This window comes from Dipteris shenzhenensis, chromosome 6 (genome assembly GCF_047967505.1).
Source record: "Dipteris shenzhenensis isolate YYH24624 ecotype China chromosome 6, Dip_SZ_1.0, whole genome shotgun sequence".
NCBI classification, from domain to species: domain Eukaryota; kingdom Viridiplantae; phylum Streptophyta; class Polypodiopsida; order Gleicheniales; family Dipteridaceae; genus Dipteris; species Dipteris shenzhenensis.
Window position 1 is genome coordinate 2,089,213 of NC_141601.1, and position 21,817 is coordinate 2,111,029.

A 21,817-nucleotide genomic window follows, 5' to 3' on the forward strand; every position below is an offset into this window, starting at 1 on the left:
AGGGGAGGGGAGAGTGCGTGATGGACAGGGGGGGGCTGCCGATGGAGAGGCGAGAGAGGGGGGGCTGTTCGATGGACAAGTGAGGGAGGGCAGGGGAGCTGAGAGGGAGGGGGGGTGGGCGATGGAGAGGTGAGGGAGGGGGGGGGGGCGCTGCAGATGGAGAGGCGAGAGAGGGGGGGGGCTGTCTGATGGAGAGGTGAGGGAGGGAGGGTAGCTGAGAGGGAGAGAGGGAGGGGGGGTGGGCGATGGAGAGGTGAGGGAGGGAAGGGGGGGGGGGGGGCGGGGGCTGCCGATAGAGAGGCGAGAGAGGGGTGGAGATGTCCACTAGAGAAGTGAGGGAGGGGAGGGGAGATGAGAGGGAGAGGGGGTGGCCGATGGAGAGGTGAGGAAGGATCTGAGAGGGAGAGAGGGGGGGGGGGGTGCGTGGGAGTGGGTAGGCGGGATAGGGTAGGAGGCCGCAAGAGAGGGAGGAGGGAGTGGTGCATAGGCAGGCGAGAGAGGGGAGGAAGGGAGGGGGGGGTTGGCGTGGGTAGGTGAGAGAGGGTAGGAGGGCGAGAAAGGGATGAGGGGGGGGTGCGGTGGTAGAGGGGAGGAGGACGCCGAGAGAGGGAGGGGGCAGCAGGGAGGAGCTGCACAAGGAGGAGCACAGAGAGGGTGAGAGAGGGTGCACAAGGGGGCACAAGAAAGGAGGAGAGGGAGGTGTTGACATGCACAAGAGAGGAGGTGGGGGGCTGAATGATTGAAACGTGGGCTCTAACTATGCAAGGGAGCCTAAAAAGGCATGAGGGGTGGCTGAAATAGAGGAGGAAAGCAAAAATTAGCGAAGGAGCCGAATATGGCAGCAGGCCGGATAAAAATAGCTAGATTGATGCCAAATTAGCAAGAGATGGCTAAACATAGCGAGTGCTCACCAATTTTAGCAAGTTTTGCCAAAAATAGCGAAAGTTGTTTCAAGACATGACGGGTGACCACGATGTACCTAGGGTGACAAGGGTGTCATTGGAATGACCACATTGTTAGAGGAGGACCCATTGAGAAGGAAGTGACTAAGTTGAACATGGTGAAAGGGGGTGACAAGGTTGTCACTGGAATGACAAGGTGACAAGGTTATCACTGAGATGACGAGGTGACAAGGTTGTCATTGAGACGACGAGGTGATGAGGTTGTCACTGGGTTGGCCAAGTGACGACGAGGTGACGAGGTTGTCAATGAGATGATGAGTTGACGAGGTTGTCACTGAGACGATGAGGTGACGAGGTTGTCACTGGGATGATCAAGTGACGAGGTTGTCACTAGGATGGCCAAGTGACGAGGAGGTGACGAGGTTGTCACCACCACTGAGATGACGAGGTGGCGAGGTTGTCACCACTGAGATGACGAGGTGACGAGGTTGTCACTGGGATGGCCAAGTGACGACGAGGTTGTCATTGAGATGACAAGGTGACAAGGTTGTCACTAGATGACCAAGTGACGAGGAGGTGACAAGGATGTCACTGGGATGACCAAGTGATGAGGAGGTGACGAGGTTGTCACTGGGATGACCAAGTGACGAGGAGGTCACTGGGATGACCAAGGTGACGAGGTTGTCACTGAGATGACAAGGTAACAAGGTTGTCACTGGGAAGACCAAGTGACCAAGTGATCATGGAGACACAGGGTGTGGTCATTGGAAGACCAAGGGACAAGAGTGTCCATGGGGAAATGAGGTGACAAGAGTGAACATGGTGAAGCAGGGTGTCGAGAGTGAACATGGTGAAGCAGGGTGACAAGGTTGCACTGGAATGACCCAGTGATAAGAGTGAACATGGTGACAGAAGTGAACCCAATGAAGCAGAGTGACAAGGTTGTCACTAGAATGACCCAGTGACAAGAGTGACCATGGTGGTCATTGGAATGACCCAGTGACAAGAGTGATCATGATGAAGTAGGGTGACAAGGTTGTCACATGGTGAGACGGCAGGAGGTTAGAGCCCGAGCCATGCTAGAGGAGATCACCTAGCGACGCTCAGAGTTCTCGTTTCATGCTTCCAAGTCCTTTTGGGCAAGGAAAGGCGACAGGATGTGCAGAGAGTTCTTCAGGACTCATGGCCAGAGGTCAGCAGGGGAACAGCTCCGATCTCTTAGAGCGCAGGATGGTAGTGTCAAGACAGATCTAGATGAGGTCCGGGACTTGGCGACAGATTTCTACAGATCCCTGTTCCAGCAGGAGCCCCTAGACCCTCGTGCCCGCCGTTGCAGGGAGGAGGTATACACCGTCGCTCGTGCAGCCTAGCATGAGTGATTCCCTTTTCGCCCCTTTCATCGTGGCAGAGATGCAGGATGCAGTGAGCGCTATTGATGGGCAGAAATGCCCAGGTGAGGATGGGCTCTCTAGAGCTTTCTTCACCACCTTCTGGGAGTAGGTCCACTAGCCCTTGCTCGCGGCCTTCCAGCATATCCTCCCCAGCGGACAGATGCCACAGAGCCTTGCGACAGGCTTGATTTGCCTCATCCCCAAAGGGGGGGACCGCAGACAGTGGCGTCCTATCACCCTCCTCCCGACTGCCTACAAAATCCTCGCCAAGATGATCAGTAGCCGCATCCGCCCCCTGCTACATGACTTGATCCATGACACCGAGATTGGTTTTGTCCAAGATCGCAGCATTTTGGACAACATCTTCACATTCTCAGAGGCGACGGAGTGGGCCCAGCACACTGGCCAGCACCTTGCCATACTCCTTGACTTTGAGAAGGCGTACGACAGGGTAGACTGGTCCTTCTTGGAAGGTACACTCTCGGTTCGGTTTCCCGGACGAGTGGATCAAAGGTATTGCTAGCCTCTACAGGTCGGCCTCCAGCCGGGTTATCATCAGCGGCAGGATGGGGGAGAGATTCACCCTCGAGCGCTCGGTGCGTCAGGGCTGCCTGCTTGCGCCCTACCTCTTCCTATTTTTTGCGGAGGCCATGACTCACTTCCTACGAGCCCGTACCACTCGTCTTCGAGGGATGCGCCTCCCTATTCGGGACAATGCAGAACTTCTCGACTCCGAGTATGCAGACGACACAGCCCTGTATGTGCAGGATGATATCGAGTCACTGGAGCGAGTGAGACTATCCTTAGAGGGTTTTTTGCCTAGCCGCTGGGGCGAAAATCAACTGGCATAAGTCAGTTGGTTTTCTTATGGATCCGGGAGCCAGCTCACAGTGGGGTATTTTCCTGGGGTTTCGCTGGATCCCTAGAGGACAGACGACACGTTACCTGGGATTCCAGGTAGGCCTGGATATCACGCCGGCTCAGCAGTTCTTACTGGTCCTAGTCTCCATACGACGGAAGCTAGCCTTCTGGAGCACGGCTCGGCTATCCTTGGTAGGCAGGGCCCTTGTGGTCAACCAGGTCCTTCTTGCCACCGCTTGGTACGTAGCCTCTTGCTGGTGTTTCTCGAGATCGTGTGTAGCCCAGCTGAGGAGACTGGTGCGGAACTTCCTTTGGTCTGGCTCAGATGGTTCTGGCACCACCAGAGCCCGGGTCGCCTGGCAAACGGTCATTCTCCCCCAGACAGAGGGCGGCCTTGGCATCATAGATCCAGAACTGCAGAGTCAGGCATTACTTGGCAAGTTAGTCATCCGCGGCCTGACCCCAGGAGGGCAGACGTGGAAGCTCTTGCTTCAGCATGGTCTCAACACGTGTACCCCCCAGAGAGGGGGTGATTGGCAGCCATCTATCCAGTGGATTTTCACTTCTGCCCCACTGTCTTAGCCCCGTTCCCCTTCCTCCGTAGCCTCGTCTCGGTCTGGAGGAAGTTGCGACACAACCTCTCCCAGGTTCCCCCTAGCTGCCGAGAGGAGATAGACAGACAGCCCCTGATCTGGAGCAGCCAGGTGACAGATGATATAGGTCGCCAGCTTGGAGAGAGATCCCATATCCCTTGGGCGCTCTGAGCGCGTGGGCCCGCGTGCTCGCTCCGGGTTTGGAGGGACGTCTACAGCCAGCTGAGCCCAGGCGAGCTGGCAGCAGCAGTAGGTACGGCACGTGGGATCCAGGTTCGGCGAGCGGAGTTCGATGCTACCATTCCTGCAGGTTGGAGGATTCCCATGATCACCAGACAGCTCCTCCCGGGAGATGAGAGGTGGCTAGGGCAGTTCACACCCCGTGGCATTCCTTTGGTGGTTGCAGGCCTTTTCTCGGATTCCTCGATTCACTTCTTCTCCGTCGCCGATGATAGCCGTCTCCAGAGCAGAGAGGCCGTGATCGACCCCCAGCTTCCCTGGCAGTGCCTTCGCATCATAGGGCTGCAAGGGAAAACGTGGCATATAGACCCCCTGATCATGCAGGACCAGGACTGGAGACTCTGGATCTGGGAGGGCCGTTCTTTGACAGAGGTGGAGTGGGACCCAGGGGAGTGGCGCTGGCCACCATTGGAGACCTCAGAGAACCCTACCCCCTTCTTCTCTTACAGTGCGCGTACTGGTAGGCGTGCTCTTGGGGCTCTCCAGCGCGGGCTACCCACACAGGCACATAGTTGGTATGCCCAAGGGATATCTCTGGTCTTTCTTCGCACATTCTGGAAGACTCTCTGGGCAAGCTGGCGGCCGAGGAAGATCTCTTACTTTCTTTGGATGGTGGCCCACAAGGGGCTACCAGTTGGCAGCTGGCTGAGGCAGATGGGGCAGGAGGGGCACTGCCAGATGTGTTTTCAGGAGGAGGAGTCCCTGAAGCACTGCCTTTGGAGCTGCTCGCATGCTCAGACAGTGTGGAAGGGAGTCATGGGGATCTTAGCGAGGGCTGCACCCGAGCTAGGCCGGTCACTTGGGGAGCCGTTTGCTGGTGCAGCACCGAGATGGGACATCACTTGGCTTATGAGTTCTCTAGGCAGGATCTAGTTTTCTTCATCACGCAGGCCACCTGGGCATACATGGATAGCTTCCCTTGGCATCTGACAGAGACAGATGCAGGAGCGATGACACGGCACCCAGTTTGGGAGATCACAGGGAGTATTGCAGGCTGGCATATCTGGACTTCCAGATGCGCGCAGACCTTAGGAGATCAGGCTTCTTCTGCTACCCAGACCCTAGCGGACATTTGGAGCACGATCATTCACATGCTCAAGGGTCAGTGGGATCAGATTCAGGGGGAGTCCCGGGCAGGGAAGGAGAAGAGACGGCGCTTCCTTCGCGACTGGGACCATCGAGAGCTGTTCTTCCAGCACTCTCCTCAGAGTCTTCAGTGGCATTACTCCCCCCCACCGTGGCTGTTTGTCCACACTCCGATGATTATGCCCTGAGAGGCTTGTAATTAGTATTTTGTTACCTCGGGCTGTATCCGTTTTGCGATTGCAGCCCGCTGGCCTTTAGGCCCTCTTGTACTCTCGTTTTCAAGCAATATAACTAGCACTACTTTTTGCAAAAAAAAAAAGAATAACCATAAGAGATATGCTTACTAAACATAATACTTCCGTACCCTTGATCCATTTACGGGTGCTGCTAATGTTTTGCCTTCCAAGGTAGCCAAGTAAGCATTGCCACTTGGAATAATTTTGGTGATGTAGAAAGGACCTGTCCACCCACTAATGAACTTAGGTTTATGCTTAAGGAACTTACTTGAATATAACAAGACCAAGTCACCAACTTTGAACTTCCTCTTTCTGAGGTTCTTGTCATGCCATGCTTTCTGCCTCCTCTGCCATACTTCCTGAGCAAGGATTGCTTCCCGACGATGTTCGTCCAAGGCTTCAAGATCCCATAATCGCTCAAGTGTGCATGCTTCCAAGTTATCATCCATCTCTGCCATAACCCTAGTAGTCATCATGTGGAATTCATAGGGCATAACCGCCTCTAGGCCATAAACTAGTTGAAATGGTGAGTACCCAGTGCTCGCCTTGTATGCTGTCCTATAGGCAAAAAGAGCGGCTGGTATAGAACATCCCAATCCGCTAATGAATGGAGACATAAACAGCCCACAATATGAGACATGGTCCAATTGGAGCTCTCAACCAAGCCATTGGCTCGAGGGTAGTATGAACTATATGTTTTGTGAATGATTTGTAGTTGGGTGATGAGGTCAGCAATGACATCATTGAGAAAATGGGTACCTCTGTCACTCATCAATTCCACAGGACATCCAAACCTTGAGATGATTTTATCATATACTAAGGAGGCCACAACTTGAGCGGTACATGTCTTCATAGCCTTAGCCTCCACCCACTTGGTGTCGTAGTCTGTAGCAATTGGGGCATACTTGTTCCCTCTTCGAGTGGCAGGAGAGATTGGTCCAACAAAATCCAATTCCCATCTATAGAAGGGTGGTACAGGGCTGGATGGTTGAAGTGGGAGGTACTCTTGTCGGGTAGGCTTTGGTTTACCTCTTTGACATGAGTTGCAGCGGCGCACATGAGCATAGCAGTCTTGAAACAGCTTTGGCCACCACAACCCCGAGCGAATTATCTTTTTAGCAGTGGCCTCTAGTGTCATTTGACCTCCCCCCATTCCTGAGTGAGCCTCTTGAAGGATGGATTGTGTTTCATGAGGGAGCACGCACCGCCTTAAAATGCGGTCTCTCCCCAACTTTTGTACAGCTAACCCGCAATCAGTTTGAAAGGAGCAGCCTGAGCAATGTGTCTCCGCTTTTGTGCTGGGTTAGCCCCTTGGCGAACTCACTTGTAGACAACAAATGTAATGGGGGATTGGGCCTAGGAGGGAATGTGGGTAGGGTACTCCTAGGGGGTGGGCAGGTTGAGTCCTCAGGATGGCTGCTTTGACATGTGCTAAAGTTTCACCGAAGGAGTTCTATTCTAATATTGAGAACACATGCAAAAGCACAAGAAATGCAGATAAGGAAAGGAAACTCGTGATTTAGACTCATATAGGAACTAGAAACACGATGGAAAAACTCCATAAAATGGAACTCCACGAGGAAGACAAAAAGAGGACAAGAGACTCCATACAAGGGAACTTCAATAGGAACATGAAAGGTTCCAGTAAGGCAAGATACACACACAGTCCCTTCACGAGTTTTCCCTCCCAATTCTGGGGGTCTCTGCTCACTGCCTATGGTAACCAAGGAGTAGGTGCCAGCCACAAATGATCTGTTGCTCCTTGACCTGATAGCCTGCCCTCTTTTCTCTCCCTGTGCTTGTCAGGTTGCTGCCGCTTGGCAGTTTGTCCCACCTACCCAAGCTCTCCCTTCCCCATTCTTTTTCTTCCTCTCCTATTTCTTGCAGGTTGTGGTTCCTATGCTTTTGCTTCTATAGCCCTCTTGCTCTGGCTCTGCCAACCTTTTGGTGGCATTCGGGCCACTTTGGAGTTCAATGCCTTGGTCACCTAGGCATTGCAAGCAGAGCCCTTTGTATCTTAGGGACACACTTGTGTTCATTATGGATGAGATCGATTGATGTTGATGAAATGGACTTGACACATTAGATGCCTAAATTCCCAATCATGCTTCACTTTCCAAGCATATCTAAGGAGTACAGGGCCATCCTCCAGTCCATTAGAGCATGCTTAGCACAGTTCTAGATGCCCTATGACAATTTTCGATACTCACCGACAATGGGAGTATCAAGGCTAGACCTAACTATGAACCATCTTGATTCCATGCCTAGCATTGAATGGGAGGTTGATGATGAGGATGATGACGATGATGATGGAGCAACTAATATATGACACTCCAAAGGACATGCTATCATTATGCTCAAAACACGAGATTTACAGATCAAACTTCTTCACCAATCATACAAGATGAAAGGGACTAAGTTATGAATAGCTGAGGAGATCGCACGAGCTAAATTGAAGAATAAATCAATGGAGCTAGCTAAGGTTAAGGCTGCTAGAAAGGATGGAAAGTGGGCAGTATACCGTGAAGGCATAGCAATTATAAAGAATTTAAATCAAAACCAAAAGACTCTTGATGTATGGCCGGTTATTTTTTTCAGATGATTAGTATGTAGGTACTCTTAAATAACTAGAGTTGCTTTCACCCTCCTTGGGAGCTGCCATGTGGCCTCCCTAAGCAGATGTACTAGACACTTTTTTGCTGTCTCATAGAGCTGTTTGTCTCCCATGGACATTAACAGACTTTCTTTCTTTCTTTCTCATTTTATTCTAAATCAAACTTGTGCCTAAAAATTCTGTTGAGAAAATGGGCATTATTCTATAGGCACACAAATCACCTCCTTCCAAACCCAGCCTAGGCTAGCAGTCGTAGTTCTGCAAGCGTTTTGTGCAATTGTTCAACCAGTTACTCGCTATTATTGGGTCTACCAAATATGATCTTGCTTTAGTCCCCTATCTTTGATTGTCATTGAACTACGCATTGTTACGTTACAAGAGACCAATTGATACCTAAAGGTAATATTTGCAGTTGGCAAAGCAACCCTAGAGAGAGTTGGGAGATTGTCTATTCACCATCATACTACATAGTTTTATAAAGGAAAAATTAAACCCATACCAGGTCAGCATTAATCTGCGGTTTGATGCTCTCAAATCTTACTGTATCAAAGAAGAAAGAGGAGACCAAAACAGTATTAGGAACACATTCATGTTACTTCATCTTACTGTTTAAGGGCCTCACTAACTGCAGCTTTCCGTCCTTGCTCCAAATGCTCATAAAATTCCTAAAAGAAGAGTGATGAAAGTTAGAGTATTCATTTTAAAAGCCATATACAGTGAGATATCTTTCTTTTGAAGCCTTATAGAACCTTTGCAAATACCTTTCTTATGTGCCCTTTTTATAAGGACTGACCTGGAATTCTATACAATCATCCTCTGTTTCTAATGAATTTTCTGATACAAGATTCACTCTTCCAATAGACTCAACTGCTTTTTCAATGCTTGAAGCGTTATTCTGTACCTGGTGCTTCAAAAATATAATTCAATAACTTATTGTGAAACATGTGACCCGATAGGGCATCCTAATATACATATGCGTTTTTACACTATAGTCTGAAAAAAATCACCAAACTATGGCTTTTAGATAAATGTTTTGCAAAAGAACCTGATTTGTGGGAGTAGATGAATACCCTAGAGTATAAAACGGACCTGATTGACCAAAGATTTGAATTCATTGATAGCCTTCATACAGAAACTCACAAAATCAGGGATTCCCAAAGAATTCCAGTTCAAGTGAGAAAACCCAGGATCAAGCACTTGTTGAAGTCTTTTTATGTGATACCCAAGTAGTTTGGATTCAACGATGGTCAGTATTGCCATAGTTCTGTGGTAATGCTGCATCCAAAATCCACTTTTTCATGACAATCATAAAACTTCTGTACAAAAACTTTTTCTATGGATATCGCAGACCCACTGGAATTTGTCAAAGGTTCTTTCTGTTTTGAAATTTTTATTTGTACTTTGAGAAATCACCCTGAATGTTTCACCTGTAGCATATTTTGAATATTCTCAATGTATGTCTGGAACTTTTGCTCCTGTAAGGTTACATTTAAAGCAGTCTCTGGTAGCTGAAATCCCATAGCATCCAGATATTTTGTTTCACGTATGATTGATAGCAAACTCTTGTGGAAGTTAACCACAATCTTCCCCCCATTATCCTTGGACAAAATTGGCTGTCGATTCATAAGGACAAAAAATTATATGACAAACAGACATAGCAGGGTGCGGCGTAAGGTGTCTGTTGTAATATAAACATATATAATCAATGCCTTTATGTAAGACAATGAATGCATATTAACGTCAAAGGCATGGAATCAATAAATCCCCCTCGAGTATTTTAGAACACCGTTTATGAGATGTGTATACAAAACTATTTGCACACAAGTTTCTTTATTATGATCCTGAACAAAATTCCGCTTTTGTTATTAAAACGTTGTGACAATAAATTTCTTCAGAAAAGGAGATACGTCGATCAATTGTACTGGCTATGCAAAGCTTATTTTCCAAGACAAAGCAAAATTAAAAAGTGATTGGACTCTCCTGTGTGTGCTTTCACCACTGTTTGACATTGGCCTAGTTTTGTGGCTTATAGTTCAGGTCCTCTTGCACAAGTGGAGGGGAGGGATACTGCCTTCTCTCTCCCTAGTTTGAAAATAGCTGCCTGTTCTTCCTGCTTTTTCATTGCTTCTTCCTCTCTCATTCCTTTCTCTTCTTCCTCTACTGCTTCCTCTACTGCTGATTCCTCCTTTCTCCATTCTATTCCTTCTTGTTTGTATGAGGCAGCTTCTTATCCTCCCACCTTGTTCCTTGGGGATTTAGTGGCTCAGTTTTATAAGTGTAATACTTAGTGCCTTGTCTCGCTCTCTCAACATTTTTCTCATCTTTTAGATAATCTTTAAAGAAATATAACAGCACAACTTATCCTTCATTGGAGAGTACAGAGGACACATATTACTTTAGACTGGGTTGCGCTTGCAACTATGGTATTACCTTTCCACAAGTCATGTTAGTTATTCTGCAAATTTCTTTATGATTTTCTTCTTTGGGGTAGATTCATCTATCATGAGACCAGGCCAAGGGTACCTTGGGATATGGTGATCCTATTTACACACGAGGAATTCTACATAACATGGACATTGAGCTACAATAGACCTTTGGCTGCACAAGGTGCGATCTCATAAGCCCAAGTAACATAAGAGAATTAATGTAGGAACAAGAATGGAGATGGATTGTCAACACAAGAGAACAAGAAGTGAACACAACTGAACTCTAATTGGTATATATAGTCCAAGTACTAACACACAAAATAGACTTAGTCCTAGTCTATCCTACACCACCATATCATTGTATATCTCTAAAAATCCCCCTCAATGATATGGCTGAAGTACTCTAGAATGATCTCAGAAGTACCTAAAGCACCATGGTTGCACAAATTCATCCGCATGTGGATATAGCAACCTATGGGAGTACAAAGAAAAACAATGTCATTTTACAACCCCTCTTGACATTGTTTGAATGTCTCTGATCCCCAAGCCATGTCAATGAAGTGTGAAGAGAGGCGCTGACAGGATTTTCGTGAAGATATCGGCCACATTGTCCACAGTGGAACAATATTAAGATCAATGAAGCCATCTTGAATACAATCCCACATAATGATAGAGTTTTTCAATGTGTTTCATGTGAGCATGAGAGATAGGATTGTTGCCAATGGCGATGCAACTCTAGCTGTCAAAAAAGATCGGAGATGCCTCACCATCCTGAGCATGATGCAAACCATGTAGGAGCTTCCTTAACCACATACATTCCATAGTGGCTGCGTTTGTTGCTTTATATTCAGCTTCACTGGAGGAGAGAGAGACGCGGCTTTGCTTCTTAGTAAGCCATCATATGCATGTGGAGCCCCTTGAGAAGCAATAACCTGAAGTGGACTTGCGGTCATCAATGTCCCTTGACCAAGCCGAGTCTGAAAAACCACTCAGTAATATGTCACCATCTGGAGCATAATGCATCCCATAAGAGAGTGTACCATGTATATATCTAAGAACCCTTTTTGTTGTGTTCCAATGCGTAACTGTTGCGGGACAATGCATGAACTGACTGAGTAACCTTGTGGCATAGGCAATGTCTAGTCTAGTGGAATATAAGTAGATAAGACTACCCACCAGCTGCTTGTAGAGTGTGCCATCAAACTTTTCAGCTTCATCATGCTTACTCAGTTTGATTCCCTTTTCCAATGGAGTGACAACAGGTTTACAATTCTCCATGTTAAATTTCTGCAAGAGACCCTTGCAATATCTTGTTTGTGACATAGATATCCCCCCTTGGGTCTACCAAAATTCAATGCCAAGACAATAGTGAAGCAACGCCATATCTGTCATATCAAATTCTGAGATAAGATAGAATTCACTGCTGCAATTTCCTGCAAATTATTGCCAGTGAGTATGATGTCATTCACATATAACACAATAATGACCAAATCTGCATTTTCTTGCAGGACATAGAGATTGGGCTCCGTATGTGTATTTATGGGATAGCAAAAACTGATGTATCTTGTAACACCATGCACGAGGTGCTTGCTTGAGCCCATATAATGTCTTTTTCAGCTTGCATACCTTGTGCTCTTGTCCCTCAACCACAAAACCTTGGGGCTGCTGCACATAGACCTCCTCTTTGAGATTCCCATTCAGAAAGGCAGTCTTGACATCAATCTGAAAGACTGACCAACCATAATTTGCAGCTAAGGAAATGACACAACGAATGGTAGTCATTTTGGCTACCGGAGCAAAAGTCTCCTCATAGTCGATTCCCTCTTCTTGAGCATACCCCTTGGCAACAAGACGGGACTTGTGTTTCAAAATTGTACCATCTGCATGATACTTGACTTGTAGATCCAGTTGGTGCCAACCACATTCTTTCCTATGGGAGGATCAACCAAATCCCATGTACCATTTTTCTCAATGGATCTAATTTGTTATTCATGGCTTCCTGCCATGCTGGATGTCCCTGTGCATCCTCAAAACGCTGAGGTTCAATTTCAGCTTCCATCACTATAGTCAGCAAGGCAAAATTGACTTGATCCTGAGCACTTTTGGTGCTGGCCCTGGTTCTCCCTAAAGTGGGCTGATCTCTGGCATCTGCAAGAGTCAACCTAGCCCATCTTGGAACTGATTTTTCACCTATACCGCTGGCTGTACCACTCAGGAATAGCAACTGGAAGTGCAACCGGAGTTGTATCCTTTGCACAACGATGATAGTGCTTCCAAATATTGGGTTGTCCATCTCCATGAGCTGGCTGCAAATCTGAAACATTCGAGGGAGGAGCACCCTCAACATGTGGCAACTCAGCTGGAGTCTAAGAGGTAGAGGGAATATCAACTGGAGAACCCAAATCAGCTGAAGGATCAAAATCAGCATCATCCTCAAACTGAACAATATCATGAGGTGTATCATCATATGGAGGAAAATCCTCATTGATGGATTGCATGCTATCATGCTCAGCAAATAAAACATCCTTGCTTATGATTACTTTCCTTGTGACTGGATCATAAAGCCTAAAGCCTCTACTTTTAGTGCTATATCCCACAAAGATGCATTTAGTGCTCTTATCTTCAAGCTTGGATTGATTTTGAGCCGGTACCAAATCTTCAAACCACTCTTTTATATGAGTCATGTGCTTCGATGCACCACATTTGCATTCTCAGCTGGTGCAACATAATTACTATTTTTGCATTGCCTCTTTTTCTCATTGGCAATCCGTTTCTGGCACTCTGCAATGTAATGACCGGCTTCTTGCAATAATTGCATCTGCCTTTCTTCACCTTTGCACCTTTATCTGCATTTGCGTTTGTATTTCCCTCCTTCCTGGGCTGATGGGCATGGCTGGTCTTTTTCTGAAAATGACCTCCTGTAGGCTGAAATCTACCCTTTCCATGAGTGGCACTTGCTCACCCTAGGCTGATGGGCATGGCTGAAATTTTTCTGAAAATGACCTCATGTAGGCTGAAATCTACCCTTTCCATGAGTGGCAAGTGCTTGCTCACCCTAACTAGAGGAACGGGCAGCATTGGAAGTCCTCATTTCTTCCTATAAGAGCAAGCCAACTAACTCATCAAATGAGAGAGGAGAAGCCCTGAGCATGATGGTCAAGGAAGTAACAAATGTGCCATATGAGGGAGATAGGCTGTTGAGGGTAATAGAGACCAATTTATTGTCTTCTATGTCCTCATCAATGGCTGCTAGCTCATCTCGAATATAAGTAATCTTATCAATGTGCTCAGAAATGGTCTGAACTTCCAGCATGGCTTATTGTTCAAAGCAATGCTTCTTGCTTCATTCTTGACATTCCACATACTTTTCAGCTCGTCCCAAGCATTCTTTGCATGCTTGCATGACTTAATGGTAGACTTGATGTGCGCCTTCACTGATGATGCAATCAAAGACAAAGCTTGGGCATCCCTACGATCAAACCTCAATCCTCCATGGGAGCCACTTGGGTAGTGGTAGAAGAAGCCTGAGTGGTAGTGGAAGATGCACTAGTGCTAGATCCAGTAGGTTTAGTCTCATCACCATTCACGATGTCCCATAAGCCTTTACCAACCAAAATATTCTTGAGTGTAAATGACCACAAAGCATAGTTGGGTCCATCCAACTTATTTGCCTCAGTCATGGTACCAAAATTCTCTTTGAGAACATGACTGTAAGCTCAAGAGTAAAGGCAAATGTACTTGCAAATAAAATGCAGCTGAAAGGCAACTAACTGCTATTCAATCACTGCAATGGCATACACTGACAGTGGCTGCTCTGAAATAGCAGAGAATCTGCCCCCAAAATATATGCCCAAAACACAATCCCTTCTGGAATACAAAATGCAATCAAGCTATATATTTCAGCCCCAAAAATACTCCTCAATCACAGCCAAACACTGGCTCACAATGCAATGAGCTTCTGCCCCAAGATAGACCTGAATCTCAGCCAAACACTGGCTCACAATGAAACAGCACTTTCTTTCTCAACTGGCATCCAAAATGTGCATAACCTTCAGCCAACACTGGGCCTCAAAATGCACACCACCTGAGCAATAGATTGAGCTGAATATGCAGCCCCAAAACTATCCCAAATGCATGCACTCAAACTCTACAAATGCACCTGTACTCTGAAGTCTTCTGTGCAAGGCAACTGAATGCACATACTGCAAGTACAAACTGGAGATGCAAGTACCAAGAGAAAGAGGCCGGAAAAGAGCTAATGCAGGGACCAAGAGCTGGAGCTGGAGCAAGAGCTGAAGTTGAGGCTACGCACAGCAGGTCCATACAGTATGGGATTGTACAGCTGAAATGGTGAGGCAATTAGGCGGGCAAATGGCGGGCAGCAAGGCAGGTTCTGTACGGAAATGACGACCGTACAGACTGTACAAAAACAGTCCATATAGTGGTACAGACTGGTACGGCGTTGATGCAGGCTGCTGATGGCGAGCTGCAGGTACGAATTGTACGGCTGATGTTGTTGGTATGGAATATTACGATCAAGCTGTACGTTCGAAATGAGCAGAGAGCAGCTGAATGAGCTCTAGGGAGCTCTCACGAATCGTAGGTGAGCAGAGTAGCAGTCAGCCCCAGCAATGGAACCTTCTTCTCTGCGACAGAAGTGCAGCGGGAGCACGCGGGAGCACATGGGTGAGTGGGAAGGAGGTGGGCTGGATCGACTAGCTCTGATACCACATGTAGGAACAATAATGGAGATGTATTGTGAACACAAGAGAATAAGAAGTGAACACAAGTGAAATCCAACTGAAATGTTCAACCAAATGAAGTACAAGTACTTGGTATATATAGTCCAAGTACTAACACACAAAAATGTACAACATTGCACGACTCTTGACGAAGAATATGCAACAGATGGCAATGACACACCAAGTGGGAAAATTTATATCCAGACTAGCCTGATTCTAGAGGAAAGTAATTCCAAGTTGTAACATATGCATTGGTGGAGTGTTACATTCAAGTTAGAATGTAGCATGACCTTGGATAGGTCGTTGAAAAAACATCCTTAGGGAGACTAATGGTAATGTATATAGTTGGTTGTGCTGGTATGCTATAAGGATTATCAAGGATTTAGCTGTGAGGTCTTTGATGATCGGGGTCCAAGACAACTAGACAGTTTTGATCCCTCCGTGCATATTAGTTCCACTTAGTTCATTAGCTATGCCCCTAGGGACATGTGAATAGGGGCAAGAGTAACATTAATGAACCAAGGAGGGCCCAAATGGCTTACTTGATTAAAAGCATGGGGAGGGGGACAAAAGTTTAGCAAGGGACCTTCTCGGAGCCCTGGCTTGTATGAGTGTTGACTCTGTGCCAACATGAACTTATCAAGAAAGAGAAGGTGTTACAACTTTGTGATACAACTTTGTGTTACAACTTCTAGACACAACTTTGTGTTACGACTTTGTGTAACAACTTTGTGTTACAAGTTTGTGTTACAACTTCTGCATGAAGAGAGAGAATGTGTTACGACTTTGTGACACGACTTTGTGACACAACTTTGTGTAACAACTTTGTGTTACAACTTCTACATGTAGAGAGAGAATGTGTTACAACTTTGTGATACAACTTTGTGTAACAACTTTGTGATACGACTTTGTGTTACATGCAGAGAGAGAAGCTCTCCAACTTGTATAAATACCCCATAATGGAATGAAGCCCACACTCTTTGGGGCATTGTGTTGAGCCTACTTTGGTATTCCAAGCATTTGTCTCAAGTGTCCATGCTTCCTTGCACTGCACGTCCAAAAGCATGTCCTAACCTTGCAACCCTTCTCCCCTCTCCTCCAACCCTGCAACCCACCCTCTCCCTCTCCTCCTCCCTCCTCCTCCTCCTCCTCCTCCTCCTCCTCCCTCCTCCTCCTCCTCCTCCTCTCTCCTCCCCCTCCCTCCTCCTCTTCCCTCCTCCTCCTTCCTCCTCTCTCTTCTTTCACCCATGCTCTTACACCTTCTTCCTCTCCCACTCCTATGCTTTCCTAAACCCTTAAACTCCATGATCTACGAGGGAGACGAGTTCTCCACCATGTACTCTACTCTGAACCTTGGAATCCTCCTTCTAACCCTGGACTACTTCTAAACCTTGGAACCTCTTTCTGAATCCTTCTAAACCTTGGAACCTCTTTCTGAACCCTGGAACTCTTTCTGAACCCTGGAACTCTTTCTGAACCCTGGAACCTCCTTCTGAACCCTGGAACTCTTTCTGAACCCTGGAACCTCCTTCTGAACCCTGGAACTCCTCCTAAACCCTGGAACCTCTTTCTGAACCCTTAAACTCCTCCTAAACCCTACAACCCCTAATGAAGGCGAAAGCCTTCATTACCTCAACAAAGATGGTTTACGTGCCTTTTACACATGCTTGCACTTTGTTTGCTTACCACACTTAAGCCTACGTCTCTCACCGGAACACGACTCGAGGTCCTAAGCTACACATATACTACAACCGACAATCCCAATATATCTGTAGGTGACAAAAAGCCTCGGAACCCTGCAAACATAGAATACCCAGCTCTTCCTACGATAGCAGTAGGAAAGAGCCAACATTTGGCGCCGCTGCCGGGGAGACTAGCGTCTCAAGTAGTGAGTAAACATACGTAGGTATGTGTAAAACAACAAACTACTTCGAACTTTCACGAACATAACACTCAAGGGCAAGGAGAGTAAATTTTTTTTCCAATTCTAGCCAAACATATCAACCCCAAACATCCACTTTGGGTTACTATTTTAAGAAATTTTCTTAATTTCTTAAATAGAAGCCACATGATATACAATCACGCTAGGTAGTGGACACGGATGCGTAGAGCTTTCAATTTCGATAATTTTACCTTTTTACAGAAAAGCAAACCGAGCTCTCCATAAAGAGTTATGGCTCGGGAAGAGTTTAGGGTTAAACCCTAAACCTAAACCCTAAACCTAAAATCCAATCCTATAAAAACCTACTCCACCCCCTCATTCTTCATCTTTCACTTTTTGCCTCCATTCTCTTCTTCATTCCGAGCCCCACGCAAGACACTCCTCCCTCTCCATCGACCACCCCCTTACTCCTATCCTCGCAATGTAAGTGACATCGAGTCCTTCTCGCAGCGATGACCTAGCCTTCCACCCACCGTCCATTGTTCCGCAACAATCCCGTTACATCGAGAAAGACTTGGAGAGCGTTCAGGTGACCACTTCTCCCTGCTTTTCGATTTCCGTCTTTCAGGTTTTTTGCTCTTTTTTACACCTCCCCCCTCCCCCTCCATCTCCACCACCACCTCCCCCCTCCCCCTCCACCTCCACCTCCCCCTCTCCCCCTCCCCCTTCATCTCCACCTCCCCCTCTCCCCCTCCCCCTCCACCACCACCTCCCCCCCTCCCCCTCCCCCTTCATCTCCACCTCCCTCTCCCCCCTCCCCCTTCATCTCCACCCCCCCTCTCCCCCTCCCCCACCACCTCCACCACCTCCCTTTCACTCTCTCTCTTTCTTTCTCTCTCCTCCCTCCCCCTTTCTCTCTCTTTCTCTCTCTCTCCCTCCACCTTCTCTCTCCTTTCTCTCTCTCTCCCTCCACCTTCTCTCTCCTTTCTCTCTCCTCTCTCCCCCTTTTCCTCTCTCTCTCTCTCTCTTCTCTCTCTCCACCTCCCCCCCTCACTCTCTCCTCTCTCCCCCTCGTTCTCTCCCCCACCCCCTCTCTCTCTCACTCTCTCCTCTCTCCCCCTCGTTCTCTCCCCCACCCCCTCTCTCTCTCACTCTCTCCTCTCTCCCCCTCGTTCTCTCCCCCACCCCCTCTCTCTCTCTCACTCTCTCCTCTCTCCCCCTCATTCTCTCCCCCCTTACGCTCGCCCCTCCACCCCCCACCCCGCCCCCCCCTCCCCTCTCTCTCCCCCTTACCCCCTCCCCCTTACCCCCCCCTCTCTGTAAACCCCCACCTCCCACGCCCCCCACCCCTCGCCCCGCGGCGGCGCACGCAGCGCCGCCCGCCCCCTCTCTCTAGCCCCAACCCCGCCCACCCCCCAACCCCTCGCCCCCGCGCACCCCCAACCCCGCGCACCACCACCCCGCCCCGCCAGCGGCGGCGCCACAGCGCCCTCCGCCTCGGTCGCCCGCCCGCACCACCGCCCGCCCCCGCGCCCGCCCCCGCGGCGCCACCGGCCGCCCCCGCTCAGCGCCACGCAACGCCCCCCCTCTCCCCTCCACCCCCTCACCCGCGCCCCTTTCGTCGCCCCTCACCCCCCGCACCCCCGCACCTCCTCCGCCCGCCCCCCCTGCGCAACCACCCCCCCCCTGCGCAAACCCCCCGCACCCCCGCCCCGCCCCCCTCCCCTCCACTCGCGCCCTCTCCCTCGCACCCCCAAACCCCCTCCGCCCGCCCCCCCTGCGCAACCACCCCCCTGCGCAAACCCCCCTGCGCCAACCCCCCTTGCAAAACCCCGCCACCCCCCCTGGACGCCGCCGTCGGACGCCCCCCAGCAAAAAAAAAAAAAACAACAACACCCTAACCTAAACTAACCTACGGTTAGTTACTAACTACGATTAGGTTAGTTGGTTAACCTAGGTTAGGTTAGGTTAGTCAGTTAACCCTAGGCTTGTTAGACTAACCCAATTAGATTAGGTTAATCCAGGTTAGGTAGCAGAAACCTAGACTAGGTTAGTTTTGCCCTTGGTTCGATTAGTTTAACCTAACCTCAGTTAACTTAACTGTAGTTAGTTACACTAACTAGGCTAGGTTAGACTAACTGATTCTAACTAGACAAATAGGTTAGTTAGTCTAACTAGATCAACTTGGTTTCAACCCCTCAGTTGGACTTAAAGTCCATTCACACCACCTTTAGGACCCCCCAACACAAAATTTACCCCTACTTTAACCCCTCAAAACTCATCCGTTTGGGACCCAAACTGAACCCCGTTTGAACCTAGATTTCACACACGGAAACACCACATCACGGGTTATTTTTCCAGCCCATTGCACACCATTTCGGCATCCCTAGCACACGTTCATTCGCGCCCCCGTGTGGGCCTTATTTTGCACAAATTCACTCGTATTTTCACGCCGTGACCTCCGATTAACGTTCCGTCGACATCGGCACTTTTGCCTACACACGTAGGACAATCTTAGGCACATTATTAACACGACGGTCCCTACACAAACTAACACCACTCTAACTCTCCTAACAACACCACCTCCACACCCGCACTTGGGGTAGCGACACCCTTGGCAAATCACGCACAATCTGCATGCAGTTACGTTCCAGCCAACGACTTCGACTCCAACGCTCACCCCATCCACATCTAACTCCACTGCAACAACCGCCCCCGCCAATCCTCTACCCCAAATCCCCCCCTGAGATTCAACAACTCCCTTTAACTCCTCCCATGGCTGGACGCCGTTTGAACCTAGATTTCACACACGGAAACACCACATCACGGGGTATTTTTCCAGCCCATTGCACACCATTTCGGCATCCCTAGCACACGTTCATTCGCGCCCCCGTGTGGGCCTTATTTTGCACAAATTCACTCGTATTTTCACGCTGTGACCTCCGATTAACGTTCCGTCGACATCGGCACATTTCCCTACACACGTAGGACAATCTTAGGCACATTATTAACACGACGGTCCCTACACAAACTAACACCACTCTAACTCTCCTAACAACACCACCTCCACACCCGCACTTGGGGTAGCGACACCCTTGGCAAATCACGCACAATCTGCATGCAGTTACGTTCCAGCCAACGACTTCGACTCCAACGCTCGCCCCATCCACATCTAACTCCACTGCAACAACCGCCCCCGCCAATCCCCTACCCCGAATCCCCCCCTGAGATTCAACAACTCCCTTTAACTCCTCCATGCCCCAACATGGCTGGACGCCATCATGACCATGATGGTGATATCGAGCTCGAGGCAGAGGCTGACAACTTCTTCAATCGACGACAACAATCACGGCCGACGCCCCTTGGGAAAACTGGAACTTCCCAAATATAATGGTAGGGGAGACCCAGCTCGCTTCCTCCAGCATTTTGATGCCGCATGTCGAGCAGGTGGTGATCAATCCCATGAAACCAAGGTGGCTTGGTTTCCAATGGCCTTAACTGATGAGGCGTCAGAATGGTACCTCGACCTTCTCGTGGAAGAACGTGCCACATGGGACCTACTTCAAACCGAATTCAAACGACGCTTTCAAACGGAGAGGCTACAAGACGATCCTGCTCTCCAACTCAGCAAGATCGAACAAGGCCGGAGGGAAGATGTACGCACATACCTGGGAAAGATGAAGAGATTGATCGCCAAATGTGACCCACGCCCAGATGCAAAGTACCTCACGGCATGGTTCATAGCAGGTCTAAGAAAGAAAATCCGCAAGGATATGAAAAAGATAAGTAGCTATGAAACATTCAGTGCTGCTCATGCGGCAGCCATTGACATCGAAGATGGCATGACAGATTCAGACACTAGCAGTGATGATGCCAGATCAAATACACGAGATAAACGCTCGAAAAAAGGTAAATCAAAGGACACTACCGAAACATCCAATGAAGATCGCCTAGAGGCCATGACCTTGAAGCTGAAAGAAGATATGATGCAGGCCATGGATCAAAAACTCCACTTGTCTCAGCCGCCAACTCAAACATATCCACGGCGAGAAAATGTATGGTGCCCACACTGCTTGGCAAATCATACAGCAAATGAATGCCCAGTCCTAAGAGCAAGGATCACTGCACAAGCAAATCCACCGCCACGGTTGTGGTGCCATATCTGTGTCGTCGGCGGCCATGATGAGAACAGTTGCATCTTCAACATGCGCAACAATCCGCCTCGACCACCACAATACCAAGCGGCACCCATGCCAGTATACAGGCAACCGGCACTTGCACAAGCGCCACCAGCTCCGAGGCTAAATCCTGTTCCCGTTCGGACACAAGTCCCACAACTACTCAGGAATCCGAATCCACAACCGTATCCAAGAACACCAAATCCAGCTCCTCAGGCAGTTCCCATACATCAATTACAAGCCGAGGATGTAGACTTGCTATTTGAGTATGAAGCAGAGTACCCAGTGTACTATGTAGAAGGTGCAGAGGGTCTAATACCAGTCTATGCAAATCAAGTGCGACCCAACACATTTCGAGCACCAATCAAGTGTTACGGTTGTGGAGAAAATCATAGGATCGCAGAGTGCCCTCATCGTGGTAGCCCAGCGACTTTCCAACCACTCTGCAGAGATTGTGGCATAGGACATGCCTGTATGGATTGTCCCATGAAAAATAAGGTCCCAGAACAAACAGAGGTTAAGCCTGACATCCCCATCGGCATCATTGGGGTGGACCATCAAAGTCTGGGTCCGGCAAGTCTAAGGTCACAACCTATCAATGTAATTACACGCCAACACAAAGAGGCCACGAAGGACCCTATCATTCCAATCCAACCGAAGCGACTT

The 21,817-nt window shown here is 48.6% G+C and overlaps 1 protein-coding gene across 1 annotated transcript in view; it reads right to left on the reverse strand.

Annotated features, from left to right (window-relative positions):
* Window positions 1–21,817, reverse strand: part of LOC147900632 (dynein-1-alpha heavy chain, flagellar inner arm I1 complex-like) — a 714,561-nt gene that overhangs the window by 541,882 nt on the left and 150,862 nt on the right. The window contains exons 9-12 of the mRNA XM_087375690.1: window positions 9,351–9,536; window positions 9,013–9,198; window positions 8,717–8,824; window positions 8,530–8,588 (exon numbers count right to left, since the gene is read on the reverse strand). Of these exons, the coding sequence (XP_087231816.1) occupies window positions 8,530–8,588; window positions 8,717–8,824; window positions 9,013–9,198; window positions 9,351–9,536 (539 nt within the window). The remainder of the gene's footprint in view (window positions 1–8,529; window positions 8,589–8,716; window positions 8,825–9,012; window positions 9,199–9,350; window positions 9,537–21,817) is intronic.